Genomic DNA, 15,590 nt, shown 5'->3' on the forward strand with positions numbered 1-15,590 from the left:
CACCCAGACATACAGCACTTTCCCACCTGGTGTCACATGACATCATTAAGAGGCAGTCAGATAGGGCTTGAGTAGAAAACTCATTTACATGGTGTTTTAGAAAGGTTATCTCCCGTCAGTCCCAGTCATAATCCTTTCAAGTCCAATCATTTTCCTTTCATTGATAGCACACCACATGGCTCCGCTGATGAATAAAGAGACTCTGCTCATTTTTTTGGAGAAGGTGATGATAATACCATACGCAAATAGAATATGAAAAAAAGAGATGTCGGTGCTCCCATGACAGAAATCACTAGTGTCTCTGCAATAATTAGCAATTGACTCTGCCACAAAAATAATAGATGTTTTCTTTCATTTGATACTTCAAAGCAAAAGTCAACAGGCATTAATCTATTCCCATTCAATGCAGAATCAACCTTGACCATTTTATATTAGGGATCAAAATTATTTCGATTTTTTTATTTGGACATTTTTAAATAGGATTTCCATTTATTCTCCCTGCTTCTTTTTAAATACCATCCCTAAGTCAGTAAAGTGTAGTTCCATTTTCTGACTCATACGGGTTGTGGGCGGGTCTGCCCTAACTTTAGAGCTATATGATATACTGTGACCTGAGGTGGCCTTACAAATACATTAGCAGTAAAATACAACCAAGCACAAATGTTATCAACACTTGAATCAAATTAAAAGAATGTTTAGCAAAATTACAATTTTGGTCGAACAGAAAAACTTATAAAGTATAAGTAAATTGTACTGCACCCTGATACTTGTACTGTTTGTACAGTATTTCCCTCTGTGGTTTCAGTACATGAGAAAACATAGTAGACAGGTATTTCCTCTCACATACCTGATCCATTTCTGTTAAATGTTTCATGCCCTTTCGATCCACCAGATACTCTTTCATACTGAACCACCGCGCAGAGGAGCAACCCCAACGCAGTGAATGGAAATTTAGGGATTATTTTACATGCTGTGTAGGAGATGTGAAAAGCAAGGCACAGAGACTGATTTAGCAATAAGTGAGAAATCTGAGACAAGAGCAGAAAATATTTGTGTATTAATTACCCGGGTGGTACCGTTGGTGGTATTAGCTCTCACCAGCTCATGTGTTGTTGGTGATGGAAAAAAAAGAGGCAATAAAATATTTAAAAATATATATTTTTGACCCTGGTCCCGTGACTGTGCCAAGGATGAACTAAGAAGGCCAAAGCTTTTACATGACCCAGGTGAAATTATCATCCGGTACATTACTATCCTGCCTGACGTGCAAACTGACACAACAGGAGATTTATGGAATTGAGTTGGATCAGCAAACACGACCGCCTCACGAATCCTCCCTCTCTATTTTTCTCCCTCTCAGATTTTCTTGTTTCTCTGTCACACACCTTTTCTCTGTATCTTTTCATATCTTCCCTATGCAGAACTTTGTCCCTCCACTGCTTTCAGACAAAATCATGTTTCCCTTTCCCCCACTCTCTGACCCCTTGCACCAACCTGGATGAAAGTTAATGGGCCAGAATTAATCTCCACATAATGCAATTAAACTATGCATTGACTAAATTTTGCCTATGTCCTTGGGGAAGCTGTCCATTTTAATGGACTCTTAAAATGAAAGTGATCTTTCAGTTCACAAATGTGTAAAAAGGGGAAAGGATTCATTCGTGTTACTCAATACAGACACACATGTGACACAATAATCATGTTATTTTCAAATACCTTACGCCAAGCTTCTCGGGGGGTTATGAATTATGAATTGCACGTAACATGCCATGATTTCCTGGCAGACAGTAGTTACAATTATGTCATTTTTAAATTGTTCAGTATCAGTCATAATGTAAATATATGTGGGGAAGTGCGTTGATCGTGTTACTTCATTTCTAAGAAGTTGTATACACTTTTTCTCCTTAAAGCTTCCCCTATTTTAATTGTTCTCAAATTTGATCTCTTAATAGTGTTACTAAGATCGTGTGCTCTTACATGAAGACTATTTATTTAAAGTTATTTTCAAATGAATTTTAATAGCGTAACATAATGAGCTTAGAAAATCAAAAGAAGTTTGTTGATTCAGTGGGTCCTACTGTCACCCGCAAATTGTGCAGGTTTGACTTATAGTGCAACCAAAACAGGAAGATCATTGTCTGCTTGTTGGTAGACACATACATCCACAAAGATGTACAGATGCTGCTTTAGCGTGCAGTGCAGAATCACTTTTCCTGTTTTGAAATTGTCTACGGTTCTGAAATAACGAGGATAGTGGCATCACATCAATCATAAACATTTATTGTCCAGAATAAGAGATGCACTGTAATGTAGTAGATTTAGTTCTAGCAGGTTAGCAGCAGTCTTCAATTATCACAATTGAGCTGTGTGTAAGAGAGGGTTGTTTCTATAATTGGGCTGACAAAATATATTTTCCTCTTGTAACACAAAGCCTGTGCCAGATTACTCTATTCATAATTTACGTATTTGAGACCAAACAAAAAAAAAGGGGTCAAATTTAGACTATCCTCTTTGGCTTCAAAGCATACCGACAGTGTAACACTAGTGGAGAGAGCATCACTCGATATGACAAAGAGAACCATTTGGTGGACTGATTGACTGACATGAATTTGGCCACTGATTAACACATCTTGAGCAATGGGTTAATTTGGGTTCAGTTTCACTCCTCAAATGAAAAAACAATTATACTAATGTATGCAAGTGATGACTTAATTACAGTAATGCAAGACAGCACCAATGACTCTAAGGTTAACTAAACTTTTAACTTTTAACTGTGCTGGTAGCAGCTTTAGAGGGAAAAACAGTTATAGGAATTATACCTCGTACATAGGATCTCACTACTCTACTTTTTCTCTGTGCAGGAGAAGCATCTGCCCTGCGAGACTATGCAGCCAACACCATGAATGAATTTTTAGGAATGTTTGGTTACAATGACCAGCAGGTAAGGGATGAGCTGACCAAGAAGATCAGCTTTGAGAAGCTCAAAGCCGCTACCTCAGACCCCTCATCCCTCAGCAGTGAGGAGGCCTCACGGCGTGCCCGCTTCTCCAAGTACGAAGAGTACATTCGTAAGCTAAAAGCCGGCGATGCCCTACCTTGGCCCATGCATGCTTCCCCACCAAAACCAGACGACCTCAACCACAAACTGGCCCAAGACAAGAGCGCGACCATGCTCCAGACCTCTGGATGCCTCCAAGGGGCCGAGGCACAGATCTACCCCCCCAGCCTGGACCACAAACAGCCAGGAGGACCTCAGCTAGGCACTTCTCAGCCACCAAATCCCTCTCACATCCAGAACATGGCATCCCGAGCCTCCAAGTATGACTTCTTTATTCAGAAGCTGAAGATGGGTGAGAGTCTACAGCAGCAGAACGGTAATACTTACAAGCGACCCTCCAAGTACGACCTAGAGAACGTCAAGTTTCTGCACCTCTTCAAGCCTGGTGAGGGCAACCCTGACATGGGCGGTGCCATCGCTTTTAAGACTTGCAAAGTGGGCCGCCCTTCGAAGTATGACATCAGAACAATTCAGAAGCTAATGCCAGGAAATCCAGAGGCCTCACTGATGCCCAATGTCCTCGCTACAGCACCAGGGAACCTGGGAGCTCCTGGAGTTCCCAACGTGGGCGCAGCCGGGGCCAGCATCGCCCCAGGACTCACAATGGACCAGACAGGAAACTTAAGCTTCAACGCTGCTGACTACCTGAAGTCCAGCTTTTCCAAGACTGACTCCATCACCACGGGCACTGTGTCCTCCGTGAAGTAAGTCTGCTCAAACATCATCATATGAAACTAGAAAGCACTCAGAGATCACATACCTCCAAAATAATATATATATACAGAACTTGGGGGGGCAAAAGATGACAGCATGTTTCCCATTTCTTCCTATCCTCTCACTTATTGGTTATTGTGAGATGTGTGCTTATCGACTAAAAGTGTTATTTGTTATTTTGCACAAGTAACTTTCACCAAACCAATGCATACCTCTTAAAATTAGCTAATAACAATCTTAACACGTCCATTAAAATTCTAATTTAAAGTTTATTGGTGGATTGAAAAGATCCCAAGTTCCAATGGAACACCTTTGAGCCAATGTGAAGCTCACATACACTTAACTGCTACTGTGAGTCAGTTAGCCTAAAGCAAAGGTAATTGCTACCTCCACACCAGCCAACAGGAGTGTAGTGTGAAATAGCGCATAGCGCCCAATAGATCCACGACATGATGAGTTGCGAAGGCACATGAAGTGTTTACTCGCTGTAGCACTCCGTGGAGACTGATTTAGCACAGTCATCGCAAAGTGACTGACTTCTTTCGTTTGGCTAGGGTGTAACAACTCTCCCTTTAATTACTTTGGAGCCATGACTAACCTCCCGGCGAGTCACAGGGGCCGACTCTACACTGCCTGACGAGTGCACTTTAAAGGAAGCAAACGAGGGGTTTGGGGAGCTAGCCTACAGTCGTGTGCACTACCAGTAGGAAACAGTTCCCAGAGTCTGTTTGATTGGTTTTAACCTTGTCTCTAGTTAGTCAAGACCTATCAAAGACACTGTTCAAGAGCCCTCAGGCACCTCTCCCTCAGGCTTTGGCCTTTGTCAGGTTGGAGCTCAGTGGAGCTGCATGCTTGGCTAACTGACCCAGTCTGGTGCTTGTATACAGGGAGGAGAGGGGGTGCTAGTGACAATGTCTGGTAGTGCATCCTCCCCTCTGGGCCAGATTAACCTCTGGTCATCCCCCGTGTGGAGCTGCTCACATGGAGATAAATGCCATTTCTGAAAGAGAGCAAGCTGAACCAATGCTGTAATGTGACTGTCACTGCTACCAGCTTTATGAAGGGAATCACTTCACAGGTGACAAAAAGCCCAGCACAGCATTCCTCAGCACGCCTCTGTAATGTGATAAATTGTTCTGGATTTCCTCTTTTAAATTGAATCTGATTGAATTCAAACCGATCGAGTCGGTCGATTAGCTTGATCCATATGCATTTGAAGCTGCAGTGTTGTCTTACATCTTTGTTTGAACTGAGTCCAGACTGATTGGAGACAACTTGACATCAGCATTAGAGCAAAGGCCCTTAGAGATTATCAGAAAGGACCTTTTCAGAGCCTTTCTTCCACATCCCCATTATCCCGTTTTGCATATGAGCACTCACCAAAATACCCCCATAAAAGATTAATGTCGCTTTGCTCCTGCATTTTGCCTTTCATTGGTTGGGAGCCCATGCATCAAAGTGTGCGCCTTCCATCCCTGATTCATACGGCACATGAAAACGCTGTTGTGCCACAAGAAAATGTATATTGATAGTCCAAAGTTTGGGAGCGGCTTGTAAGTAAATATTGTGTCAGTTTGTTTTTATTAACAACAGGCAACCCAACCTCACATCAATCATGTCTCTTTTGTGTTTGCTGTTGCATTAGGAATGGCCTGCCACCAGATAAACCCGCGAGTGACGACATCAACCTCTACCAGAAATATATTGCCAGGTATGCAAATCCCTCAATGTGCTACACCCATGAAAAAATATATCCAAAACAGAGATTAACCTTTTTTTCTTATCCACTGATGGTGTGTTTTATTCAGTGATGTAAGTAGATCGTAGACTGGTAGGAGAATGTTCTGTGTGCAGTAAATTGATTAAGAAAAGACTCCAATTTATGTGCTGAGGGGAAATAGAAGGATGAGGGGTAATGAAAGTGAAATGGTTTGATGGTAGCTTACTGTAACTGGTTGAGTAAATGCTCACGGTGTGTATAGCACTAAAACATTGAGGAGAACATAATTCTGTGAAACTCTATGAGCTTAGGCCGGGTTCTCCTTGAGTTCTGCCGTTTATTGTTGAACACACGAGAAACTGACTGATCTAAAAAGTCTGTCATTCACACCAACAGAGACAAAAACATCAGGGGAGGGGAGGTATCTTGCGTTTCAATGGACACAGAACAATGTCCCCCATTCTGGATTCATTTTCAGCCGACAGTAGAAAGGTGATTATCATTTGTTTGTTTATTCCGTTTAAAAAGAAAGAAAAACAGCATTCGAAAAGCCAAAGTGGCTTTGGCGTTAATGATTACTTCTCCAAGCCATAACATGAAGGGCACAAATCAAAGCCTTGGCACTGACAGACACACACACATACACACACGTCCTCTTCTACACACACACACATACACACAAAACCCCTTCCTTGGACTGATTACATTTTGCAAGAAGATTTAATTAAGGAATTTTTAATGAGGCTTCTGCTGGCACTGCCAAGAACTGTTTTGATATTTGCGCTGCATAATGCATAAAATTTGTCTAAACATCTCGGCAGTTGATGCACGGGGAGGCTGCAGATAAGCCCAGATACAGTTTCAATTTCCGTGTTGGGGTTGGGAAAAAAAAGAGAAAGGAAAGAAGAGGAGGGAGGAAAAAAATGGAAAAGGAGGGCTCATAAAAAGGGCAAATGTAGCACCGACAGAGGAGGTAGAAGCGGGGGAGGGTCCTCTTTGGAGCTAGGGCTAATGAGTGCGCACTAATACTAAAAAACTGCTTTGTAAACGCGTTCGTACCCAATCCTTGTGAAAAGAGAAAAAAAAGTTCTTCATCTCCTCACCACACTACAGTTTGATGTTTTAAAGAGCTTCCCTGGTAGTGTTTAGTTGCAGTTTTCACTCTTTAAATGCTTTCATGCACCCCCTATTGCCTCGGCACTTTGATGTGTGTATCTCTATTGTAACTGGAGATGCGCTGCAATCTCTGTATCGTGGCAATATTAATATTTAATCTGCTGCTGAATAGCAGCGGCCCATTAGGCCCCCTGACGCGGCAAGTGGGAATTGTCCAGAGGCAAAGTGATACAGCTGGGCAATGAGCAGAAGGGTGGGCCATGGTCTCAGGGGGGTGGGGGGGGTGGGGTCTTTATGTGTTCATAAGTGTAAATGTCTGTGTGCATGTGTGTGTGTGTGTGTGTATGTGAAAGAAGAGTATAGAAAACACTAATGGTTTGGATATATGTTTGATTTAGTGTGTGCACACACGTACTTTGACTTCTGGTTTTGTCTTTTCTAAAAAAAAAGCCATCAAACCATCTCAAAGCCCCCTCTACCTCCATCACCACTTTCCAGACACACTCATACACTCTCTCAGCCAACTTAAAAAGAGTAGTGGATATGCCGTTCAATTAGCTTAATGAACTCAGCAAAGTGATCTGTAAATGCAGCTCTGGGATAATCCTAACAAGAAAAAACAGAAAGAGAGATGGAAAAAATATTACTTAGCCCCCGTTTCCCCCTCTCCTCTGCACTAGCAGATGGAGCTCTTGGCAGCAGCAGTGCAAATGTTTATTTGTGTGTTTTCACTGGTAATTGGAGGATTTTAACAGTCATCATCGTCAGGCTTATAATCACCACCATAAAAGTGGCTGTACTGTAGCAAGCAGCAGGCCTTTTTTTGTATCTAGCACCAGACTAAAATCCGGGTTTTAGACTCCAGTTGCGAGGGAAAGAGTTTGGGGTGAAAAGTAGACGGAGCAGTTCCTACGTCTCAGGATAGCTGACCCTTTTCCTCGCAGAGTGAAACTGTGGTTAACCTGAAAGAGCTGCATTGATTTGACAAGGGTTTTCACAGCGTTGAGAAATAAAGTAGTCATGGGGTCTCTGATTCTTGAGTGGGTGTGTGTATGCGTGTCGAAGGAAAGGGTTTCAGTGTAATAAGTGTCTCTTACGGCTGCTTTGGAAATAAATGGAGCTAATTTGGCTAAAATTGGTGTGACAGACGGGTAAATTGTTGGAGCAGTGTGGAAAGCAGAAGTCAGTTTGAAGGTGTGAGCGGTGTTACTTTGAAGGTGGGCATAATGCCTTTGAGAACTCCTTCACCTGTTTTTCTTTAGTGCTGTTCCTGGTATTTGAAATAAGTTATTCACTAATCATTCTTGATTTGCTGTTGATTCTTTTTAAACACACTGACATATTTCTGCTTTGTCATTCTGCCTTTTTCATCCCTGCGTCTGTTCTCAGTGCGATAAGCTGTGATGCGTTCATAGGTTTAATCAATCTTGATGTTGTTTTTACACTGCTCTGTTTTCTTGGTAAAATGTGTAACTGTGGAAATGTGTCCTGCAACTTGGTCTTCAGGTTCTCTGGAAGTCAACACTGTGGACACGTGCACTGTGCCTACCAGTACAGAGAGCATTACCACTGCATGGACCCTGAGTGTAACTACCAGGTGAGCGTGAGTACTTTACAATTTTTTTGAACATCACTCAAATACACATTCTCTCCTGTATGTTGCAAACTTTAGTTTAACCTCAGTGCCTCGCAGTTCAGAGAAAAACAAGACAACAGTCGTTTTGTTTGCCACCCTCACTGCTTAAAATATGTGAGCGCTTAAGCTGCATTGTTTCTTCATAACAAGGTTACGTTAGGTAACTTAAAGCTGAGCATGTTCAGGACATGACAAAGGGGATGTGATGATAGGGTAGACAAACAGGATAATGTGTTATCATTTCAATAGTGGTCACACCCTGCCAAAGTCTACGCAGATGAAAAGTTTGTTGACCTTCGGTCTGCCAAACAGGCTATAAGTGTTTACATCCGCGCAGTTTGCAGGCGTCTTCCAGGCACAGTTGGTTTTTGACAATTGGCCTTTTATCACAAGGGTTAATTGTAAATATGCTTGAAATATGCCTTCATCTGTGTTTTTTTTTTTTCTAAAGACATCTGCCACTGACTGGGGGCCTGCCTTTAATCCCCTTTCACGTTATTAATCTCGTCCTGGTCCCAGGAGTTGTCATGTATGGCACAGGAAGGAGAAAAAACACAAAGCAGATCATCATACAGCCCTTGTGTTTGCTGTAGCATATGGCCTGAGAGAGTTAGACAAACACAGGAAGATTTGTCAAAGATGTCAAAAATCCATGCACAGCTAGAGCTGCGTGTGTTTTCCTTCATTTCCTAACATTTTCTGAATTAAGCCATCTTCAGATGTAATCTCCTTTGTCTGCTCCTGATCAAGAGAGATTATCGCTCGATAAATATTGTTTATACGGTGAAAAGCCTTACGGATCTAAGCCTTCATTTTCTGCATGAATCCCACTTGAATACAAAGGAAAATCATTTCATGTCATTATTTAGACTGTTAGTTCAGGTTATCATGGCAATTTCCACGGTCAGGTCCACATTTCTCTGTTGCTTCTGCGTTGCATGGAAACACAGATATGCCTTGGAAGCCAGCTCTCTGGGATGTCAATACCCTGAAAAAAAAAAGAAGCAGGCAGTGATGAGCAGCCTCTTTCGAAGCGATAACTCATGAAATGTTACATGACACACACTCCTGGAATATTATCCCACTGCCAGCCTGCGGGCTATTGGCTGAGTCTTAACATTCTCCTTTCATGGGCTTGTACATGAGGGAGAGTGTGCATCTTGCCACACTAGTGGGAATCCTAAAATAAATGTAGCAAGTGGCTCCCAACCTTCATCACCACTCAACTGAAAATGAGATCTTTTTCCCAGTCAGCTCTCTCCATGGCCTATTTTGGACGTCTTGATGGCTCAAATGTACCCTGACCGCAGTTCAACTTATTTTCCAGTCATCATCAAACATTAGAGTCCACAACTGAGCTCAGGATTTTTCAGAAAGATTGTTGATGAATCCAAAGCATTCATCAATTAGATTAAAAATCCTAATGAAGTGTTTGCTCCTACAGGAGTCAAACATCTCAGAAATATGCAGTGGGAAACAGGCCAAGAGCAAGGGAAAAAACAGCTGTGTGAGATCTTAGCTTTTTACTTGTGCGCGAGTGGAGCACATGACACAAAGCAATTACCCTACTTTGTACAGCAATTAGTTGCTTTTTAGAATAGTTCTTTCTGATGTTTTTCCCTCAACTGGAGATAAATATGGATTGAAGACAGAATTGTCTCATTGATTTGCGCTTCTCCCGTTTCAGTTTCTCTAACATCAGCTTATGCCCAATTACAGAAGATTTGGTTGCTGCAAATCTCTGTGGAGTGACTTTTCTGTTTTCCCTTCCTGACTCCTCGGTGTGGGAGGGAATTTCTATTTATTTATTTATTAATTTTGTAATTTCAGAAGGAGGGTCTCTTAGCATATTCACTCATCATTACAGGCGAAGCCTGCACCAAAAGCGAGTGTTAATGCTTTAATTAAAAATGGAATCGTATCTCAGCGAATTGAAAGGGAAAACGTTTTTTGGTTCGCTTGTTTGTTTGTTTGTTTCTGTTGTCTTCTGTTTTCCCCTGTGCATGTCTGAGAAACCATCTGCATGGAACATAATTTTTCCAGAGACAGAAACATCAGAACTGTGATCTTGCATGTCAATTGATTCATCTTAATTAAAAAAAAAAAAACATTTAGGTGGAAGGGGAAAAAATAATGTCGAGACAGTGGGTGTATGGGGAACATACTTCATGTTCCATGTGGAAGCTTCTCCTGCACTCAGAAAGTCCCAGAGCCTTTGGTGCTGCATTTGTATAGGACACAACTTTGAGATATGCAAAGTAAATCAATAACCACAGAACGCATCCTCTTTAAAGATATCCTGGCCCTCTCCATTGCAATGTGCACAGCCCCACCAACTGCCAATTGGCTCCTGCATGTTGCAGCTGCTGCTTCCACAGAGATAAAGTGACTTGTTGCTGATTCTGTGACTGGTTTAAATAAACACCAACCTGTTGCCGTACATTTTTCCCCCTCCCCTTTTGCAGAGGTTTACCAGTAAGCAGGATGTAATCAGGCACTACAACATGCACAAGAAGAGGGACAACTCTCTGCAGCATGGCTTCATGCGCTTCAGCCCTCTGGACGACTGCAGTGTCTACTACCATGGCTGCCACCTCAATGGAAAAAGCACCCATTACCACTGCATGCAGGTACACTACAAAGACTCACACCTCCTCCTCCACCTACACACACATACACACAATAAACCCACAAATACGTACAGTACACAGGCATGCACGCACACAAATGCACACAAACACTGAAACAGAAAGATATCTACAAATAAGGCCACATGTGCTTAAGCATTATATACAGTAAAAATAACCCACAACTCCAGTATGTTAATAACACATGTGAAAGATCATTTACATTCCAGAGCCACACAAGGTTGTCAGTAAACCAGATCATATAGTCCAGCCTAAGGCCTGCTTCTGTATCCATTAAGAGCATTAAAACAACTTTGTACAGCAATGACATCATTTCAGCACAGTTTAAAACGGGATAAAGCAAGAAAAAAAAAGCAGTTGCAGAGTATCATGATACAGACGATGCCGACATACTGTGCACGACTACAGGATGTTTTAGAATCACACGGTATACCTACATCTGCAAAATGGAAATACAGTTGCAACACTATTTCCATTTACACCAAAGTGTCTTTAAAGAGCGGTTTGGCAAAACATATTCTCATGTAAATAAAAGAAAATTGAAAAGGGGGTGATACACGCGAGGCTGCTTGTGCTTTCCCCACCTCTTCACTCTCTCGCTCCTTAATTGGCATGGATAAAATTCAGTAAGGTGTTTATATAAACTACACATTTTTCATCTTTTAGTACCAAGCAGCCAGTTGAAGATTATTCCGCCTTCTGGATTTGTTTAATTTTTTACATCTGCTTATTTTCAATGTGTCATTGTGCCGAGAGCTTTCTCACCGACAGGACAGCAGCGCAGCGGAGGATGGCTTGAGATATATTCTTTTTTAAACCCCTCTAACGGCGTAATTGTTATTAGGACATTTCAGCCCTTGTTTTAACAGTCCCTGAGAACCTGCAGATGTTGGCATCGGCTCTCTTGATTTAGGGGGGGGGGGAAACAGAGTGGCATTTTTTTCATTGTTTGACTCAATATGGAGAAGTTGCCCGGTTTGTGCGGGTGAAAAGTGGCAGGGATGATATACAATTGCTGCTTTTAATTCAAACATTACCTGTTTTTTCCCCCCTCTGTTGGCTCTGAGGGCTCCTGAGTACCAGAACATTTTAAACTAAAGACCAAAACAGTCATCTTACTCCCGTCCTTACTTTCCCCTGCCCCCTCCACCTCTCAAATTTGTTCTCAGAGTTACAGTAAGTTCGTGGTGACTGCATCGTCACACTCCAAATATGAATTTCATTTTCTAAAAGGCAGCTTTGCCAGGAAGGTACTGTAGTTTCAACCGTTGCGTCTTTCAGTCACTTTTTTCTTTTTTTCCAATTGTCACAATGACAAGACTGTTTCCAATTCATGAGTTCGACTTAAAACTTGTACTGCTCTGGCGCACATTACCACAAATTCAATAGTGAACGTGAGAAAACAATCTTCTTCCGCCCATTTCTAGGCCATTTCTTAACCACACTGAGCGCCTCTCTGCATAGCTTGTTCAGTATCAGATCTCTTTAAAGCACTGCCTTTTTTTAAAACTATTCTTGCAAACTGAAACTTTCATGTCTGCTGTGGACTCAGATCTCGGTTTTGATTGCCATGCTTTGTCTTTGCTCTGCAGGTGGGCTGCAGCAAGGTGTACACCAGCACCTCAGATGTCATGACCCATGAAAACTTCCATAAAAAGAATGCACAGCTGATCAACGATGGCTTCCAGAGATTCCGTGCCACTGAGGACTGTGGCACAGTCAGGTGTCAATTCTACGGGCAGAAGACTACACACTTCCACTGCAGGTGAATATTGTAGGCCAAATATGGTGGATGTTTTTTTTATGTTTATAAAATGTACATAAGCATGAATGCATTTAAAACACTTAAGTATAAATGTATATTTCTTTTTTAAAATATTTTTTATTCTCATTAAATGTGTAGTGACATATGAACAACTGCTTACGCAGCTGCAGAAGCTCATAATAGCAGTTGACATAAATATAAAGGGCAACAAATTAACAGTAGAAGAAATGGAATATGGGCCCGTTCCTTATAGAAAAATAAATAAATAATAGGAAGCACACAAGTGAAATCTAATCTAATCTAATGGCTTCCCTGTTTCTCTGCCTGCACCATTAGTATATTTAAACATCACAGAATCCCAGTTGGAAAGAAAAAGGGGGGGGGGAAAAGCATTGCGCTCTTATTTTGAAGAGCATGCACCACAGAACTATTATCATTGGACATAGAGATCACTTGGTTTATTCATCAAACTCCCTCCCTGGAATGTATCCCTCTGGCAAAGGTTGCAGGTGGCAACGTGTCAATGGGCTGCTGCTCTGTTACCAAACCGCCTCATTTATTATTCCTCCATTGTGAAGTATTTGAATCATGTGGACCCTCTCCATGACTCCCAACTGTACCAAGGTACTGAGGAGGCTTTGTAACAGAGCATCATAGCGAATCATGTCTTCCCTTTGTTTTCCATTCTGTTTCTCAGGCGCCCAGGATGCACATTCACCTTCAAGAACAAGTGTGACATTGAGAAGCACAAGAGCTACCACATCAAGGATGATGCCTATGCCAAAGATGGCTTCAAGAAGTTCTATAAGTATGAGGAGTGCAAGTACGAGGGCTGCGTGTACAGCAAAGCCACCAACCACTTCCATTGCATACGCTCAGGCTGCGGCTTCACTTTTACCTCCACTAGCCAGATGACCTCTCACAAGCGCAAACACGAGCGCCGGCACATCCGCTCCTCCGGTGTCATGGGCCTGTCTTCCGCCTACCTGGTGCCAAAGGATGAGCCAGATGAATCGAGCAACGATGACCTGATGGACTTCTCGACCATTAGCAGCAAGAACTCCAGCCTGAGTGCCTCGCCTACAACCCAGCAGTCCACCACTATATCGCACCTGTTGGCCACGCCCACCACTGTTGTCTCCGCCTCCTCTATTTCGGGCCACTCCCTCAAACCCACATCCTCGCTGCCCTGTGTGGGTATGTCCAACCTGCTGTCCCAGGCCCTTCCCAGCAACATGCCGGTGGCCCTTGCTCTTTCCAACAGCGGCATGGCCGCCTCCAACCCGTTCTTCCCCCTCATACCCAGGATGTCTCTCCAACCTCCTCTGCAAGCCGCTAGCCTGATATCAGCTGTAACTTCTGGGGCCCACTCCATGCCCACCGACTCACTGACCCAGGGTTACTCCACAGTGGGTGCAGACGGAGCCATGGCCTCTACCCCAACATCCTTCACCACCTCCTCCATCATGGAGAAGATCTCGGCAAGCAAAGGTCTGATATCACCTATGATGGCCAGACTGGCAGCTGCTGCCCTGAAGCCCTCCAACAACCCAGGCATAGGTTAGTCACTTCACAAATCGCCATCCTTGTACATAATGTATGTGGATACTTGACCAATTACACAATGGAAAACATTTGTACTCAAACAATTATGCTCATCAAATAATTGTTATATATTATATATTAAGCTAAACATATTAGCTGGGTCCAGCTTCTCAAATATGCTTTCCTCATGCTTGCCTTATGTTATTGTAAATGTACTATCTTTGTGTTTTGCATTGGTGGTCAGATAAAACAAGCAATCTTTGATAATCGATTAATCTAAAAAATAAGTGACAGATTAATTCAGCACCAGTTTAACACACAATCAAATTATGAACCCATGAATAAATTGGCAGTCAATTGTAAAGGTTAGCTTTGCTTGTTATTCTATTAATAGACAAAGGTATTGAAATATATGACAAACAATAACCTTTGGAGCTCTGTCAGTGTCTAAAGAGAATTTACTGCATGTATACTGAAAGCCAGATCCTTTATTGTGTGTGTGGACTTCACTCCACTACAGCCAGAGCACAGAGAGTGCACTCAGAGGTCATTTCTATCACTATCCCACAGCGGAGAGAAAGACAGAAAAACTGCCGCTTTCTGGCTTAAAGGGGCATACCGGAGGCATAGTCCTCTGCTCTGGGCTTGTTATTGTGTTGATCGTTTGTTAGATACCCGCAATCCATTTGGAGATAAATGCGCTGACAGGGGAGAGTAGAGCCTGTAAAAGTCTCTTATGATGTTCGGAGTGGGGGCTCCTGGGGCTTGTGTCGAACATGTTTCCTCATCATTGGTCTCTTATCTATGTCTGCGCCTGTTCCAAGCAAATGGAGGTGGAATGAAATTAAGTTCAGAAATTGCAATAACAAAAAAAAATTGTTGGGTTTTTCTTTTTTTCCCGTATCCTCTATGCAAACCGATAAAAAAAGAGAAATCGCTCAGGCAGAAATGACTCAATGCACCAGAGCTGAGAAAAAGCTTTTTTTCTTCTCTGACACAAGATCTCAGACACACTTGCATGCACCAGAAAAGACACACTTTTTGAATTTCTAGAAACCTTCTGTTCTCACAAAAACATGTCAATATCTATTTAGCATAACCACAATTCACATAAATTTTGGAGGTAATTGCCTTGTCTATGTTTATCATATTGCTCTAAACAAAGCTTCTGAAAATGAAAATGAAGTTAAAGCATTAAATTGATAATGCACTGCAGCACACAATCTTGCATTCAGTAGCAGTGGGGCCTCCTGTGCTGAGCCTGAGCAGGTGGGGTGCAGATTGTAAATGGGGCTGCAAGGGGGAGCGTCTCCGGATGTTGGGACTGGGAAGGATTACAATTCCTGGTGGTGTTCCTGGAGCAGGACAGGCCCTGGGAGAGAGAGGGG

General features: G+C 42.4%; 1 protein-coding gene across 7 annotated transcripts in view; it reads left to right on the forward strand.

Moving 5' to 3' along the window:
* Window positions 1-15,590, forward strand: part of casz1 (castor zinc finger 1) — a 77,787-nt gene that overhangs the window by 46,501 nt on the left and 15,696 nt on the right. For 2 of the 7 annotated variants that reach the window (XM_029435749.1, XM_029435754.1), the window contains exons 3-9: window positions 2,862-3,762; window positions 5,418-5,483; window positions 5,889-5,984; window positions 8,115-8,211; window positions 10,710-10,874; window positions 12,485-12,657; window positions 13,355-14,217. In XM_029435749.1, the coding sequence (XP_029291609.1) occupies window positions 2,862-3,762; window positions 5,418-5,483; window positions 5,889-5,984; window positions 8,115-8,211; window positions 10,710-10,874; window positions 12,485-12,657; window positions 13,355-14,217 (2,361 nt within the window). The remainder of the gene's footprint in view (window positions 1-2,861; window positions 3,763-5,417; window positions 5,484-5,888; window positions 5,985-8,114; window positions 8,212-10,709; window positions 10,875-12,484; window positions 12,658-13,354; window positions 14,218-15,590) is intronic. The other 5 variants (XM_029435753.1, XM_029435755.1, XM_029435752.1 and 2 more) reach the window with 4 other exon arrangements.

The sequence above is a fragment of the Cottoperca gobio genome, chromosome 7, assembly GCF_900634415.1.
Source record: "Cottoperca gobio chromosome 7, fCotGob3.1, whole genome shotgun sequence".
NCBI classification, from domain to species: domain Eukaryota; kingdom Metazoa; phylum Chordata; class Actinopteri; order Perciformes; family Bovichtidae; genus Cottoperca; species Cottoperca gobio.